This window comes from Myripristis murdjan, chromosome 10 (assembly GCF_902150065.1).
Source record: "Myripristis murdjan chromosome 10, fMyrMur1.1, whole genome shotgun sequence".
NCBI lineage: Eukaryota > Metazoa > Chordata > Actinopteri > Holocentriformes > Holocentridae > Myripristis > Myripristis murdjan.
Genome location: NC_043989.1, coordinates 14,786,811 through 14,805,190, shown reverse-complemented (window position 1 = coordinate 14,805,190; position 18,380 = coordinate 14,786,811). Strand labels below are relative to the sequence as shown.

The 18,380-nt window shown below is 43.4% G+C and overlaps 1 protein-coding gene across 1 annotated transcript in view; it reads left to right on the top strand.

Moving 5' to 3' along the window:
* Window positions 1–5,482: 5,482 nt before the first annotated feature.
* Window positions 5,483–18,380, top strand: part of gpc4 (glypican 4) — a 32,015-nt gene continuing 19,117 nt past the window's right edge. Inside the window, exon 1 of the mRNA XM_030062284.1 lies at window positions 5,483–6,309. Within this exon, the coding sequence (XP_029918144.1) occupies window positions 6,153–6,309 (157 nt within the window). The 5' untranslated portion in view covers window positions 5,483–6,152. The remainder of the gene's footprint in view (window positions 6,310–18,380) is intronic.

Sequence of the window (18,380 nt, the reverse complement as noted above, 5' to 3'; positions counted from 1 at the left end):
GTAGCTGTTGTTCCTATGGTGATCAGATGAGAAAGGGTCCCGTTCAGGACAGGGGAGTTGGGGGTGGGCGTGGCCTCCAGGACAATACATTATAAGTGTCAACAAACTGTAACAGTAACAGGAAAACACGTCAAAGTCTTAACTTCACACTAAAATTTATTACATGGCTAAGAAAAAAAAAAAAAAAAAACTACTACAATAGCCATAATTCATGTAAGCTACAGATGTAACAGTGGCTGTCTGTGGGCAATACCAAAATAATGTTTAACACTGATCAGTATTTAATGTTTTACTAGGCTATAACTAATCAAAACTCAGGTTTAGCCTGATTTTTCCGGGGACAAACTGACGGTCCTGAATTTTTTAGTGTTCGCTGGAAGTCAGCCTGTGAACCAACATTATAGCTCCCAAGCTCAAAGGTATGAATAGTGCGCTCAGTGTTGATGTCACATAAAGTTCAGGAGTTGAGTTCGGGACATTGTAATGTTGAGCTGAGGACAGGAGCGACTTCAAGAGCTACATCACGACAGCTTCATTCTTAAACTCCGTCTGATAACTGTACAGAATATGTATGTTTCTCTGTTTCAATGCCCATGTTTACAAAATATGTTTCATTGGAGCACTGGCATATTTTACAAGAAAATGTGGCTTGCGGACTGAGTTACCAGATGGTCAGTGCAGCAGTGCCACAAAATTCTAGCTTATTCTCAAGAGCTGCGGGCAAAGTGAGGAGTAAAATGACAGACAATGTAAATATGTGTACATTACTTTGATTTTTTTATTTTTTTTTCTTATGTGGTTTGCATTAGGCTCAGATCTTTTCAAGGTCTGGCCTTTGTATCTAAGTCCTTTCTATGCTTGGTTTGAGTCACATGTTTGTATTCTGTTGTTTTATTTGATTTTGTCTGTTTTTTTTAAACCTAAATGAGATGAAAATTGGAATCAAGCTCCCTTGCTATTTTGAGTGGAGGGCCTGCGTTTATTAGAAGCTCGATGGTAGGTAATATGTTTGGAAAGACACTAATTACAAACTAAATGTCTACTCGCGGCCGCCACCCAGCTGACTTCACAGCGGTATCGTGACCATCCGACAGGCCAGGCTGCCTCCTGACCAGGGAACGCTGCTCGGTACCAGAAAATGAAACGCCCAGTGACATTTGACGTTTCTTTCACTTCAGTATTGATGGGGAAACTATACTATGATGTACAATAAACACAAAACATGTTTTAATTGGGTCTGGGTTTGGTGTTTTGTCCATGTTCTGTGAAAATCTATAAAATATCTTTTCCATTGCATTCACAAAAACACTCTGCAGAGGTGGAAGAACTTGTTTTATTTAGCATGTATCTATATAATAAATATCAAAAGTTATTTAGTTCTACAGGTTTGCATATCCTCTATAGATAGCATAGATAAAATTTTATTTAATGACTGTTTTTTGAAAGTAAACTCCATCAAAACACAGCTATTCGCAATGTACCTTGCGTTCCTAGGTCCATTTTGTTTGTTGGTGAAGTCACATCAAGATACGTCCATGGCAGCTATTGTGGAGATTTGTGTTACACCCTGAGAATCAAAGAACAAGGGTTTCTTTATATAATCACCATTTTGCATCAATGTACAACAATCATACAGGGGAAAACACGCCACGGAGGATGCAGAGACTAGCTTTATCAGTCCAAAACGCAATGCACCCACATGGCATGCTGTAAATAAAAGGCAAAACTTGGATTGGAAAATCTTGTTCTTGTTACTTGTCACTGCTTCTCTTTCAACCTATTCATAAAACCAACAGCTAAATGCAACAAGTTTAGATATGTTCTCTGAGGGGTTGTCAGAATGCATTCTGGGAAATGTAGGAAAACCCTAACTGAGGTCGACGTAGACAAGGCCAGTTAAGGGAAAGTGGGTACACCACAAAAGTAATTTACAGCACGACTGCGAAAGATAACCACAGCTACGCGTTGAACATCACAGCCTGATGAAACAAAATAGTGGAAAAAAAGTGTCCAGGGTTGAATTTTCCTTTAAGTGCCAGGAAAAAATGAGAAAGAGAATGAGGAAGACATGCCACAGAGGTTATGAATAGGTTAGTCAATGTTGGAAGTGTGTGGCACTCTATGCGCTCTTCACCCTTGATCCACTTCAAAGCCCTTCGTGACTCATCTAATTTATGTGCCTCTGGATTGTGCTCATAGCTCACCGATCCTGAAGGCAGCATGTGAATCATGTTTGTTTCTAATTTGTCTCTCGTATTGCATTTCTCACTCTCATCACATGAGAGACGGCTCCTCTGCACCTCTCTTTGCCCCCCGAGTCAGCTTAGCCAGGTGACAGACGCTCATCCTCGACTCGGCAATGAAATAAGGTTCATTAGCAGTAATTGTTTGTGTTTGGTCTCCATTTAAAGCCTGGCAACTTTCTGTGAGGGGTCTCAGCTCCTTTAACAAGGACCGTCACTTAAAGCTGCACACGTTAACACGCCTGTCACCACAAACACACTTCAAACCCTGTTTTTGTGTCCCCCATGCTCCGCTGTAACTTTTCACACCCAAACACCCACTTCTCCCCGGATTCAGATCAACAAAAAAAAAAAAAAAAAAAAAAAAAAAAAAAAAAGCCATTGTCATCCAACTGTGCCTTTTTCTCCTGAACCGGATTGCACCTTTTAAGATGGAAAAGAGAGGCTGATTATTAGGAGATGAGCAAACGCTGGCTGCAGAGAGAGCAGCCAGGCAGCTGACCCAGGATAGTGGGGGGAATACTCTGAATGCTAATGCGAGGCTGCAGAAAGGGCAAACAGGCCCATTGAAATGCAGAGTTCTCGTGTTTTCTTAGGGTAATATTGGGGCAATGTTGAAACAGCACGCATTATGAGAGTGAAAGGTCAATTTGATGTTAGTCAGCAGGAACAGTGAGAATAGCTGACTATCAGGAATTGTTGAATTTTCTGCTTGAGTGATTGACTCCCTATGAATATGTATTTGAGCTGAGCATTTCATGGTCACACATGAAGATGTTCCGGCTTAAGTTACCTTCGCCTGCTTCGAGGGGTCATCAAGCGGTGCATATAAATTAAAATAACAATATAATCCGTGCCCTTATATTTGTATACGGGCTCCCGAGTCCAGTCCAATTTTTACCAAGCTGGACGTTGAAATTCCTCTGTCAGGGAGAAAGGCTTGAAACATGTCACGTCGTTCGAAGCTCATTCAGGTTTAATTACCATGGCAGTGGACCATTTTCTTACCTTTTGTTGGGCTATTGAGAGGAGCGCAGGGCCCACGCTCTCCCATGCACACTGCTCCAGCATCCTCCTCCCGCTCCTCAGCAACCCCTGGCTTCCCCTGCAGCAGCCGCAGTCACACGGAATGAATGGAGCCGCCTGTGGAATGTGGACACAAAAGGAGGAATGTCATTTTGCTGAGTGCTACCCCCAAACCAATGGACGTGCGCACACACACACACACACACACACACACGGACACAGACCCATGAGCTCCCCACAAGCCCAGGCATGTTTGAAAACGCAGGGGGCCAAAAAGTCTTAATATTACATTTTTCACCAAGGGATTTGTTCACAGGACATTGTGTGTAACAGTTTATGCACTGCATCGAGCTCTGTAATCTCATATTTGGGCTCAGAGACTGAGACAAAATATACCCAAATGTAGGTCAGTTCAGACTGAAAATGATACACGGGTAATTATGATTGAAGACAGGAAATAAGAGACGTGGATGTGGTTGTGAAATGTTCCAACTGCGAGGAATTTTAAGATGACTATTTACATTTTTACAGTGTATTGATTTAGCTGGCAATCTTATCAAGAGTGACATGAGTGCAACAGTAGAATACGCTTAAATTGTCAATATTACAAATAAGCCAGTCGTAAGGAGAGCAAAGGTCAGAGCCAGCTGACAGTGGATGTCGTGATGTGAGCCGTTTCTGTTACAGTGCAATGATGATGCAAGACAGAACAGTGATTGGAGAAAAAAAAAACAAAAGAAATAGAAGCTGAGGAGGGATTATTTTTTAAGCAACTTGAGGATGCCGCCAACAGAGAGGGGGATGTGAAGTATTTGTTGAAGAAATTACATCCTTATGTGGTTATATTTTTATATTCAAAGAGTCTCCAAATGCAGATAACAAGGCATACATGCAGACACACACACACACACACACACACACACACATACAGTATACGCACACATTTTTATAAAGCCTGAACTTAAATAGCGGCTGGTGTGTGTGACTAACTGTTCAGCAATGAAGAGATTAGTGAGAGTTTTGCTGTGTGTCCAGTGTTCATTCCTTCATTAAAGTGCATGCTGATGCTTTAACACATGGTATGTGTTCAGTGGATGGCAATTAGCTTTGCATCATCTTTTATAGCGGTTTAGTACATAACATACTGGATACACATAGAAAAAATTATAGAAGTCCTCTTCTTGCACAACAGCAATTTGATGAATGGTTTATGTGTCAAAAAGATAGTGTAATCCCTTAATTTTACAGTGGTGATCCTATTGTTCTGTGTGACAAGAGTGTTGTTTTGAAGCCTAAAATAATCTGCATTGTGAGCGTTTTCTATAATCTCTGTCCACCTGTACTCCTCCGTCAGGGTCCCAGCAGGTACTTTACTTGTAGTCTGCAAGACTTTGACACGCAACATGAAGCCAGACAGGCAGCCATGTTGAAAACACAACCACCCACTGCTAACAGGACACAAGCTGTGGTTTTTCAGGGGATAATGAAACAGGCCTGTGATTTTTGCATCCTTGGTTACAGTAACACCAGCCAGGTTTCAACCCAAGGATTTTTATGCAAACTAAGATGTATTGAATTACAATGGCTGAACAGAAACAGCAAATGTTTGGTGAAAATGCCTTCAGTGTTGTATTTATTTATTTATTTATTGCATGCTTGTTTGAGATAGAAATTTTGAAGGAAAGAAGAATTTGCCAAATACATTTTTGTAAGGCAACACATAGGTCCTTTAATTTCCATTTTTTTCTACAAACAAGGAAAAGCCTCCAGTTACATGGCCAAAAGGTTCTCAGTTGTTGTTTCTAAAGGGGCCAAAGAACAGTTTATTATCATTATGTTATTTATTTGTGGTTAAGTTAAATAAAATATGAAAATGTCTCCTTTGATCACAAGTTTTACTGTTATCTCCCCACCAACAATACACACAGATAATAAAACATGACAAACCCTAGATCAAATGGGGTAATTAATCTTGGATTTTGAAGTTTCTTTTTTTCTGTCAAAGGAAAAGCACAGACCATCCTGCATTTCTGTAGCCCACTCCTGTGCAGCTCCACCTTCTGCTCCAGTCCTGATTTTCAAAACCGGTTGCCATTAGACATGGGGAGAGAGGCAGAGTCCTATTAAGGTCCAAAGTTTGAAGTGCCTGCTCCACTCTCCACCCCTGGTATTCACACTTCCCAGGTCTTTGTCCCCGGAACTTGCAGCCCTGGTTGTCCACCGCACCGGGGTTTTCTACTCGCATCTGGATCTCGGTTCGCATAGCATACAGTTTAGTGTCCTGTCCCTACACAAACCACAGAAGAGTGAAGAAAAGAGGAGAAAAAAAACTTCTTCGGCAACTTTCTAATGTCTACGCTCCTGTCGTGATTTCCTTTTCGTCGAAATCCAAGCGCCGAACGAAATACTTTGACTCTTTGATTCAGAAATTCTTGCATGTGAAGAAAAGTTTTTTCTTTTTGCGATTTTTTTTTTAAACCAAATGTTTCGTTGCTTTCTCCATGTTTTCTCGACAGAGTCTGGAACTCGACATTTGTGCGAAACACCCGATCTTTGAAACGGGCTGCTTTTTGAACTGTGTTTAAGGTTATTTTCGGCGTGAGTGTGTGTGTGTCTCTCTCCCTCTCTGTGTGTGTGTTTTTTTTTTTTTTTCCTTCAAGTATTTCAGAGGTGGCCTATCTAACAGAGCTGCTGTGAATGAAGTATCTGTTGAGTACTGCTAAAGAAATAACCGCGTCTCCATGAGGAAACTCAACGTGGGAGCTGCTGAAACTTTGTCCTAGAGTTTTTTTTTTTTTTTTTTTTTTTTCCTTACCCACCTGAGCGATTATTACTATTTTCTCCACGAGTTTTGTGTTGGTAACTTTTACTTAAACCTACGCAATGAAGACTATGTTGGTGTACTCCGCAGTTTGCACGTTGGTTGTGTTTTTTGTGTCGGCGAGGGCAGAGCCCAAGACGAAAAACTGCAATGAAGTTCGTGCTGCTTACAGCTCCAAAGGCTTCAACGTCAACGATGTGCCCAACAAAGGAGTACAAGGTGAGTTTGAATTATCGCTTTTAGGCCTGTTTCCAGCCGCATACAATGTAGCCTACACGCAGAGTTTCCCAAAGTGCTGGCTGGGGACCCCCAGGGGGGGCCTTTCAGGGGTCTCTAGGTGGTCCTCAGCAAAATGAAGATTAGTTAATTTCCCGACAAGTTAGCATAAAGAGAGAGGCTAATTTTTTGCCCTTTGCTACCCCACTGGTAGCTTGCCATCTACAGTCTGTGCACCTTCAAATACTATGACTCACCTCTGTAGTAAATTACAGTTACATTTACAGCCTTCTCAGTTTGATTTCTTAGGTCAAAATGTTGCCAAATGCAGCAAAGTCCGTGCTCTAATCTATTTAGGGGTCTTTGACATGAAAAAGTTTGTGACCCCCACCCCTCCCGGTCTGGTCTGGAGTATTCCCAGCTGCTACTGTCACCTTGGTAAAAAGCATAATTTGTGCTCTTGTTTCAAGGCCATCACAGTTAATCATACAGAAAACATTTTTTTTGCTCTTTCAAGTCCTAAAAGTCACAGAGTAACGATTTGATTTGGCCACATTGTAACGATTTTGGGATACATTCCTCAGGCAAACGTGCTCTGGCAACTGTTCCCTGCTCCACTGGGCAAATACAGTGTTCATTTAGGAAACACTTGCAAGTAATTCACAACAATAAGAGCCACTATCAATATACAAACGCCGCACTGCACTAAGAGAAACTAGCCCCTGTGTTTATTTCCAGGCTTCCTTAGTAGTGTCTGCCTTGTCTGTGAAGTGTGGGCCACCTGCAGTGATTTGGTAAACATTCCTGTGCATTGGCAATGAGACCTAGGAGTTAATATAATAATATTGTGTTAGCACAGTCTGTGGTTTAACGGTGGCTGTGTATGTAGGCCCAGGCTGTCTGCCCCTGGTTTGCAGGACAGGTTGTTGTGAGCCAGAGAAGAGCGCTTGGCAATAAATACATGCTGTTGTGTTAATAGTGAGAAGGAGGTGAGAAGGCAGATCCATTTAGCTAATCATCAGTTAAACTCCAGTAATGGAAAACTTAAGGGGGGGTGGGGGGGGTTACAGTGAAAGCTGGAGGGGGGCAGGGGAAGGGGGTTGGGGATTGAAATTCAACTGTGCCCTGCATACTTTACAGCCCTCTCTTCTCTTCTCTCCTTTCCTTTCCTTGCCATTTTTTATGGTGGTTAAAATCAATATACACACACATGCAGATGTATATATATTCAAACCCCCCTGAACTCAGCCCCGCTTGGACTGCCAGTTTCGGAGCAGCTTTGGGATGTTCTTATTTAAAGTATAGAAGTAGGTCATGCAAGCAGGGTCACTGTCAAGTTGGAGTCTTGTTTCCCATGTTAAATACATTTCCCAATACAGCTCTATTTCAATGGAGTTAATGTATTTAATTAGTCATTGTTACCACAGATAAACCAGCTACTCACTCATTTTCCCATTTATTTCCTCACTCTAAACCTTGCAGGCATTTCTTTTATAGCAAAGCGTTAATTCAGCTGACAGCTATGACCACTTAGCCTGTGTATACGATCTTTTTTGTACCAAAGTCCTTCAGCAGCTTACTTTTGTATTGTAAAAGGATGTTCAAACTGTCTTTTCTGCTGAGGCCATGATGGCTCATTACAATTTCAGTTAACTGTAACTGACAGAGTGGCCGAGAACTTTTTTTTCCAGCATTTCACACTTGCCTATGGCCTCTTTGTCTTGGGCCTGTATGTCTTTGTGATGCTAAACGTCATTGAGAGTACCCCAACATGTCTGCATTTGTTGTGTTTAATTGTGTTGCATCTCTGGGTTTTGAATGAGGGATGTGAATGAAGCCAGTTTTGTTGTGCAGGTTTGCGTGCTACACACACACACACACACACACACACACACACGTGCCTTTTCCTTACAATGGTTTCCTGGTGTATGCCTTGGCTTTAGACAGGGCCAACCTCAATGAGCAGCTCTTTGTCATTGATAGAGACTGAGATAATTGATCCATAGAAAGCAACAGGGTCTACTGTCATCAGAGAGGGTTAGAGGGGGGTCTCCAAAAAGCCAAAAAAAAAAAAAAAAAGATACAAAAGCCCTTTGCTACGGGAAAACAATGTTTCATGTTGCTGGGAAGAACTTGCTCCAGATGGGAAGTTTATTTGAACAACTTCTGTCATGTTTGTTACCTCTTCACTTTGTCATCAAATGTCAGTCATTCTCTTCTTACCATAGTACGGCCTGTGTTTAGGTTTAATTGGTCACAGTGTCGCAGGAGTGCTGTGCAATTAATTTTCTACATAGGCATATGTATAACAGTCCTAGTTTCCTCAGATAATAGTATCAGAAGGTATGCAAAAATATTTTTGTTTCCCAAATCATGAGGACTTACAAATGTAATCACAATGTTTAACAAAATGAAGTGGCTTTTTACTTTAGCCATGACTGTGCAGCTCCAGGTTCCAGAGCAGACCTAGCCTACCATAAAATTAAACCATCTCTTCGCCAGTTAACCAGCAAAGGTATTATTACTATTCAGGAACACTTAGTGCTTTCCCTGCTGTGCATTTTGGCTCCCCAAACGCTGCGTCATTAGAAAAGCAGAGTTTATTTATCTGTTGTGCCTCTTCAGATATAGTCATCACAAAGCAGATTGGTGGAATATGTGGCTTATTGAAGATGCAGCACTCAAAACTGCCTTTTTGTAACCACAAACATATTTTGTTATTGTTGGCAGCATGGAAATAACAATGTTTGTTACCATTCAAATTAGTGACGGCTTGGCCCAAGCCAAACTCAAGATTCAATAAACATGTTTTAATGCAATAAAATTGTAATGGAAAACCTCCGTGCTTCAGCATAGGGAAAATGAAGTGATAGAGAGGAACAGCAGACACAGTTGGTAAATTCCGTGTTGATCCCATGATATCAATCTTTTACCCCTCACGTGGAAACGGTTCAAGACCTAGTTTCCAAGTCTCCTGTCAGTTGGATGATGATTTGTTTAGGTCCTGTGGTTGAATACCTCACTGTAATGGGAAATAAATGAGGCTCACAGTCATAACGATGACAGATTATTATTGCCAGTAATCATACAGAATGTAAATGGGTGTTTTAATGTGTCTGTGTGTATATATGTTTGTGGTAGGCAGTGTTTTTTCCCCTTCCTCTGGTAGTTACACTTGATACTGTGACATGTGTTAAAAGGTATCTACTAAGTGCTGCTGCACAGTTGCAAGAGGGACAAGCTCTTCAAAAGAGCCAGAAAACAGAGCAGTTAACACTGACCAGATTGGTATCTCCCATGTCAACGGCTCTTCATTCCAGGACTGGGCACCGCACTTCTCGTTTTGTAACCCTTCAAGCAAAATCTGTTTTGGTTTACTCCGGCCGCCTGGCTTGATGTCATGCCTCAGGTATGGGACAATGGCAAAGATCAAAGAGAAGAGGCAAGCAGGTCGTTTTCCCTCCCTTAAGCACAAGCAACATCCCCTACTCATAATCAGTTCAGTGCATTATGACTGAAACTCAAAGCGTGTATGACCTCAGCGCTTTGGCCTCCTAGTAAGCTCAAGACATTTTGCAGTCGAGCATTGTGAGAGCTCCTCCACCCCCCCACCCCACCCCTTAGCCAGTGGCTGCTTGCCCTGCATCGTTACGGTTTGGGAAATAACAGGTTGTGTTATTGCAATGACATTCAGCAGATAAGATAAGAGTAGAGGACTAGGGCACAGGCAATCTGTCGAAGCTTTTATTGCCTGAAGGCCAATATTTGAGTCGCTGTGGTCTGTACGCCTGTAGCCCAGTATTTTAACATCTGTAATAATTAACTTATGAATCCTAGGTTGCCAGTACGTCAAGGTCAGTCTCATGAAACCTAAAAATACTTTTCTCAGTTCTATGGTAACTTATCTGATGCACTTAGTCATGACAATTAATTTGCAATAATTTGTAGGATTATGTGAAAGTTTTTAATTTTCCAGTTAGTAGTACTCCCAAATAAGATAAGAAGCATCTATCTATTTACTAAGGATCCTATTTTTAGATTTTGTCACAGCCCCCCCACACACACAAACAAAGTTTGCTTTGGTGCAGTTTGGGAGTTCATAAGTCCACTAGTCTAGTTGATTATTGGTAAGCTGCATATCAAAAGAAAGGAAGGGAGTACAGCTTTTAATGCTGGTAGAAAGTCCTTCACAGGCTAAATATTGTAGGTGATATTGAATTACAGGTTGTCATCACATTTAATTTGACAGTGATTTATTTATAGAAAATCCCTTGTTGGTGACACTTTAAAGGATAGTACTAGTAGACACCAGAGGCTGGCTGTGTGTCAAAGAGCATAGAGGAGTCACAGCGTGGCTAACGCAGGATTTCTTATACAAGAGAATGTTGAAGGAAATATAATATATAGCAAGCATCAGAGAAAGGTATTTTTCATGTTTGAAGTCAAGAGGTGTGTTTTTTCCCCAACATTCTTATGCATTTATAACTCTTGAAAAAACAGGTTTTCTATACCAGCTGTAGTGATGTATTTTTACTTACTTCAAACTGAGACCTTAACTGATGAAAAACCAGAAAGCATTTGTGGTTTTTCACCCGTAGTCAATGAATTTCAGTGCAACATCCTGTGTAGTGGTTATCAGGTTTGAGTATGTTGCATTTTCTGCTTCACAGAATCCACTTGGGTGGCAGCAGGATGAGAAATCCTGTAGTTACAATAAATATATTTGAATTGCTAAGTGACAAAAACGTTTAGAAATGCCTCTTGCTGGTAATATACAATTATTCAATTGTGCAGCCATAATTGCTGACCTCACCATTTTTTTCCCCTGACTGTATATGGTTATGTGAACACATGAAGGAGAAGTTCCTGAGGCCAATACCCAGAATGGTTTGGATTTTGGGGACACTGAAGTTGGTGGGTTACCTAATAATATGAATTATGACTGATGTTGAAGTGAAGATTTACAAACACAGGAGGTCATAGTTTTCCAGAAAACTGGCAGTGGCCTGATCAGGAAGCAGATTGTGAGCTTTTGGTCAGGCATGGCTGATGGACACCTTTTTAAGATAACTTCTGTTAAATTTAAGGGCACAATCAGCACATCAGTCTATCTGCCAGTACAGTTGGGTGGGCTTCTTCATAAACCTTTAAAAGCAATATTAATGAGAGTTCATGTTGCTCTCAGCCCTCTGTGTGACGTCCCCTCAGTAACATTCAGTGAGGCCTCAGCATAATTGAGTTTAGGTATCATGAGGCTGAGGTCTTGTGAACCCAGAGGAAGCCGGCCTGGGACTGCTAGCATCCAGATGGGGCAGAGGAGGGAGGGAGGGCGGCCACACGTGCCTGCCAGCTCTGCTCTGCCTTGGCGTTCTTATCTGCTTCCTGTGATCGCAAGGCGGCAGCTATGAAATCAGGGCTCCTCGTGGCGTCCCGCACTGCTCTGCCAGCAAACAGCTGCCTTATCATTGTTCAGAAACAAATAAGCCTATCTCGCAGCCGCCATAAGAAACTTTTGGGTTGTGCATGGCCGACGTGGCCGTACAAGCGTAGCGTTGCACCTGCCTGGGTTTTGTTGTTGTCGCCTGGATGGAAAAAATGATGCTGTCACTCCTGGCCTGGTCCTCGAGTAGTCCTCTTTACATTTAGGGCTGTGGAATGTTGAGTTTTCCACTTTTGCTCATTTAGTATGCTCTGTGTAGCAGCAGTTGAATAGAGCGTCTGTGTGTGTGTGTGTGTGTGTGTGTGTGTGTGTGTGTGTGTGTGTGTGTGAACCAAGTGTCCACAATTCCATCTCTCCTCATCCTTTTGCTTTGGCCTGTCCCCTCAGTCCCCCCACCCCACCCCACCCCAATGGCCGAGTGAGCGACAGATCAGTGGGGGGTGGTTGCTGTGTGTGGGAACAATTGAGCACCCCCTTTTAGGCCAGTCTGCCCCCCCTCCTCACTACATTCCACACTGGACCACCAAGACCCGCACACAGGCAGCCCTGGAGCTGGGAACACACGACAACAAAGAGAGGGCTGGAGGGACTGACTGAGTCATACAGAGAAAGCGAGGGGGGGATTTGACTGACAGAAAAGTGCAGCAAAGAGTTTTACACGAGGGCGAGTTTCACTGAATCTCCAGATAAAATGATGGGCTGTGCATGAGAGAGTGAAAGTGTGTCACACAAGCTCTGGGAATCTGGGGAGGCAGCATGGCTCAGGGCTAGATGCATGCGTGCGCTGTGAATCATCTCCACTCAGTCATGCAGGCATGCACATATCGCCCGCTCCTCTCAGTCACCCACTCTAAATGCACGTTTAAGTAAACACACGTGTCTGCCCAGTGCAAGACAGAATATGTCATCTGGCGAGCAGTTTCCCATAGCCTTGTTGTGTACATTTTTTGGCTTGGCCAGGCACAGTTTAGCCACCAGCTTGGTTGTATTCTTTGGTGGATCTTTGTCTCAGCCAAACTGTGAGAAATCTGGATCTGGGCTTTGTGGTTTTCCGCACTCTGAGCTGAGCGGAGCGACCCCTGAAACTCCTTGTTAACACGTCCTGTTTGCATGCTGTTAAGTCGGCAGTTTCCCTCTCCCCCTCTGTCCCGACTGACATATCGGTTCATTTTCCTTCTGCCTCTGCCCGCTCTGCAGCAGCTCCTCCGGGAGGTGTTGTTTCAGTTTTAGCCCTTCCTTACTTCCTTCCTCATCCCTTGGTGATTTCCTCTCACTTTTTTCCGTCGTTCCATGGTGGTTTACGGGTGTGTTTTCCAGCTCTACTGCGTTAAGCCTACTTGTCTTGTCCAGCTCCCTGTCTTTGCCCTCGTCAGGTTTTCTCTGTGGGAAGACTTCCAGATGATGTGCATGCCAAAACTAGGCTACGTCTGTTGTTTACACACGTCTCCCCAAGGCTTTGCTATCACACCTCAATATACCAATGAGTTGTTTACTATTGTCGCAGACTTCCTGTTCCTATGCCAAGGCTTTTACTATCTCCAATATACCCACCCCCCTCACCCATACCCCCCCTTTTCCATCGCTTGCCTCCTCCGGCTGCTAGAGTTCCTTTTGTGCGAGTGATGCTGGGTGGTGTATTTTCTTGTGCCTCTGATATCTGAGCCGCTGTGTGTCTCCTTTGTGTTGATCACCTCAGCGCTGGTGTCACTCAGCCAGCTGTGAGGAGTGTGGCGAAGGGCCGCGGGCTCTGATCCCAAACTGCAGGGGTGGACTGTGTAACCCCCCCCCCCTTGTGCGCGCTTGGCAGAGCGAGGCTGCACACGCACTGAAGTCATCTCACTACATGGCTGCCAGTGAGGGAATGCGGTTATATGATGTGTGTGTAATTCAGCCAAGGTTTATTGATTCCTATGAAGACATAGCGGGCACGGTGACCGTGTTGATAGTCACGGTCATCATAAGATTTCTGCGACCCGCCAGACGCCTGTGTGGTTAGGGAGAGGGGCGAGGGTCTAAAGCCAGGGACTTGCCTGGGTGTTTGGGCTGCAACTCCAGTGCTGGGTGCCGGCCAGATGAGATGTAATCCCTGCTAATTACTCCCAAGGCCTACATCAAGTCTCCCACTGACGAGGCAGTCACTCACACTTAGCTCACTTTTCCAGAGTACAGTTAGCTTAATAGGTCTCCTAATATTTACCTAATCCCTCTGTGTGCTGCTCGCTCTTGAACTTATATTAAAACAATTGTCGGAGAGCAAAAAAAACCCAGGTTGCTCTGCTTTGTTTTTAAGTCGGTCATACAGAAAGCAGTAGGCGGTGGTTTTCTGGCCTCTTCACGTAGCTCTGTGAATTTTTACGGACGAGGTAATGCCATGTTTTAAAAATGGGCCATCAAAACTCAAATTTAAAACATGAAGGAACCAATGGCAGAGGTCCTGCTGGCTGAAGGCCGATTAGGGAGGGGGAAAAAAAAACAGACACACACACACACACACTTGAAAAGATCAAATACATTTTAAAATGAAAGCTCCAAAGCTGCAAATCATTTGGTCGGTGAGTTTGAGGGTGGTTCTTTCTGGCAGAAAAATTAGGCTTTATGTGGGAATGTGAGCTGACCCGCTAGGGGTTGAAATATTGTACGTCATCAGTGTGGCAAGTAGCTCTGATTTATTGACATGTTCACTGCTTATCATCAGGAGAGGACTGAGCCATCCATGACTGAAGCCCATTAAACCATTGTACCGTTAGGTTTAGGCTTTCTAGCTCCTTTGACAGTCGGCTATGAGCGGTTCTCTTCCCACCGCCCTCGCCGGTGTCCAGTTTCGTAAGGCCCAACAGGTATATCAGAATCATTGTTGCCCTTTTGTAGCTTTGAGGTTCCAGAAACCTGATCTTGTACCTGACCTCATTCTGCCTGGGGGGCTTCGCCAGGCCCCGTCCTGCCTCAACATCTGGTGGACTTCAGCTGCTTTGGATGTCTGTTATAAACATTGTCAAAGAGCTCCCTGTCCTTTGGAGGGGCTCGCTGGCTTTTACTGGCAGTGATGAAATGTATTGTTTGTGTGTTAAGTCTTTTAAAAGCTCTCATATGTTTCAACAGAGACTGATTTTTTTTTTTTTTTTGTAATCTTTTGTGTGAGTCTGTGGTGGTGGCAGGGGGTCATAATTTGCTATGCACAAGGTGAGTGTGTAAATGCGTATGACCATGCAACAACAAAGACGGTTTTTAGATGTAAAGCCTTCCTAGGTAATCTGTGGCTCTCAGGCGGTGTGTGAAGCTCATCTCAGAGAGGCCTTATTTGCAAACTCAACAGTAGTCCATTTCTCTGACAGCACAACAGTTTGCGCAGGGTCCCATGGCAAAGCACTTGGCCTTGAGTAAAGAGTGTTTTTCATCCTCTCCTCTAAAGTCTGTTTTCATTTGTGTGCCGTGAGTCAGTGGAAAGAGGGAGGGCTGGTGGAGAGGGACAAGCCAGGAAGGCCTTTTGTGCCTCCTTTTTTCTCCTCCTCCTCGCTTCCCTTGTGATAATCACGCTGTGCTGTAACTTGTCCTCTCCGTTTGTCTGCCTGTCTCTGCGAATCTTGAAGATAACACTGTCTCTCTCTCTTTCTCTCTCTCTCTCTCACTAACTCAAACTCGCTTGCTCACTCATACATTTACACGCAGCCAGAGCGTCAAGGTGGAATCCATATTAAAGGCACTAGATCAAACACTGCAAGTCGGCGGCTCCTAAAAAGCACGTACCTTAAAGAAAGCTCTGGAGAGAGCAAAGGATCAAACCAAAAGTTAATATGAATCATTGCCTACAACACTCAATAGATGATGTGGATGCTGAGAAAGGATTTGTGCTTCCTTGCAAGGTCGTGATCACAGGACAAATAAATCACTTTTTTTTTTTTAACCTCAGGGTGTGAATTAGTGCCATTTTTAAACCATCTGGCTGAACAGACAAGCTGTATATATGAATGGGAGTGAAGTGGCCAGTCACCAGTGGGGTGTTGTATTTGTCAGGAAGAAGGTGAACATGTTGGTGTGTGGCACACCACGAAAATGGCACGTCAAACTGCCCAAACAGAAGTAGCTGACGCAGTCTACCAAAACAAGCCACTTCTGTTTGAAAATTGAATTCCCCATAACTCTGTTAACATGAATCACAGCCTACAGCTCCCTTGTAGTTAGAGGAGACATTACTTGCGCAAGAGCGGGGAGTTTGACCCTTCGTTTTTATGATCTCATTGTTTGGCTGCTATGTTTGTATATTTTTTGACCTCTGGCAGACCTTGGCTGTCCCTTTGGGGCAGATGTTTATTGTTGTCTGTCCCGTCTCCTGGCAAAGAATATCATGTTGGGATATGCTTGGGAAATGATTGCCCGCTCGCTTGTGTGACATTACTTGAATAATTAACACAGCAGCAACACTGGATTAACTTGTCTGGGTGACACACCACAAAGTCCTTGCACCCCACCATGCATGCAAAACCTGTATTTCTCACCCTCACACCATCTCTTTCATTTTCTCTGTTTCACTCTCACTTACACATTTTCCTTCAACATAATATTCTTTCCAGAAGAGTTGTTTTTGCCTTCACTGCTTGGTTGTTGAGGTTTAGTACCAGGGGTTGTAATTGCTACCACCTGAACGTGGCCCTGCACGGTTGAATTAACACTCCAGCTCCCCTCTTAAGAGCCACCAGCTCTCATCTGCTATCACAGACTTTATGGAAATGTCTTTCATGCTGCATGCACAATCATTAATCAGGAGCTATATTTACCCTGCACTGCTTTGCATGCCGAGGTCAGAGAGTCTGAGACTGTCCTCCAGTATTTTTATACTGACTACAAGACGCGTCATTTGATTGCAAGTGTGCAACAAGTGGAAATTGAAGAAGTCCCCTGTGAATAGCCCCCGTGGTTTTTCGCTGGTTTCTGACTTTTTAAAATGTACTTGGGGAAGTGCAGGAGCGAGTTAAATCATTGACAAAGCAGTGACCTGGGAAGTGGTGTAGGCAGGGAGCTTTTGTGTGCGGAGACAAAGCCAGAGACGCAGGGCTGGGAAGGGAGAGGGAAACAGACAGAGTGAGAGGCCAGGGCCATGTTGTGGAATCTCCCCAGGGGCTTCTGGGTAAATGTTCATGGATGACAGCATTTTGGAATGTTCACAAATGGAGAGTTTTAATTGGCCAGAGGCCCCGACTGGTTTAGCAATCAGAGATGGACTGTGGTGGCAGAGGGCTCGGATTTATGAATCCCACTGTGTGCTTGTTTGTGTGATCGTGTGCCTTTTAGGAAAATAATTCACTCCTGCTTGTGCAGTGTTTGACGAATGTGGAGGTTTTTGCACCGATAACATTTTTTAATCTGACTTTCTCTCACAGTGAATAAAAAGTTGGCAGCGAGCATTGACATTAAAGAGCCGTTGCTGTGTCAGATCAGCATTGTGGTGTCGAAGGAGAAGATGGGGCGGCGTGATCGTAATGAGTTCTGCCCTGCCTTGAGCTCCGCTGCAGCACACATGCCTTCCTTTTTCATCATAGTGATGCCATCTGAAAAGCAAATTTTGGCAGTTTGATGTTTTGACAGCTGTGCTTTGGAAGAGATTTTAATCCCTGATTTATTTAAGGAAACATCATTTCACACAGACATTATCCAAAGTCTTGTGGCTGGCTGGGTAACTTAAAATATTCACTCTAGAGAGCACGCTGCGAAACCCAGAAGTCCTGGCACTATACATGGATGGTGAGCATTCTTTTAAATGGACTAAATCTCACGTCACAAGCAACGCTAATTTTCTCCCTGCTCTCCACTACTGCCAAGGCCTTTCTCTAGTAAAAGGAAATGACAAACTGCTACTGGCAGGGATGTTTCCATATACCAGAAATTTGGTAGCTGATTTCAATGCCAGTGAAATTCCAAAATTCACAATACTTGATTTCATACCACAAATTTCATTTGGCCCACACTCTTTTATTTACAAATTTTGCATAAACATTAACACACAGAAGCTTTGTGTTTCAAGTATTTAAACATATAGACATAGACATATTACATTAGAATAAGAACAGTGAGTTATAGTGCAACATTGGCCTGCAGCCTTAACCCTAATTTCATTTGAGAGAAACGGTACAGAATGTCTCGGTTTTTGTAATAGCTTTTGCAACTTAATGCCAGGGCTGAGTCACATGTTGAAACAACAGAAGTGTCAAGGGTCATTGCGTGAGGTATGGCTGCTCTTGGTCAGTAGTTGCTATAATAGATCTAGACAATGAATTTTTAATGAATAACAAATTTAAACATTAGAACTCACTGATTAAAATATACGAATGAAAATGTATGTAAAACATACAAATATACTTGGTGCGCAAAAGCTGAGACAGACTTTGTGGCTCACATCCAGTCATTAAGGCCACAGCTAACAACGTTTCCTTTTAACCGAGTTTACAACTTAACTCTCAGCGTTGAAAGCTGCTGCCCACTCAGAAGTTACAGCTCTTACAAGCTGTAAGCCGGCTCTGACAGCGGTGTAAGTCATGGAGCCTTGCGCTGAAAACAGTTTCCTGCTACCTGCGAGGGTCAGCAGATCTACATCCTGCTTGTTAGCAGACTTCCTGGTTCAACACGGCACCTGCCCTCCCTC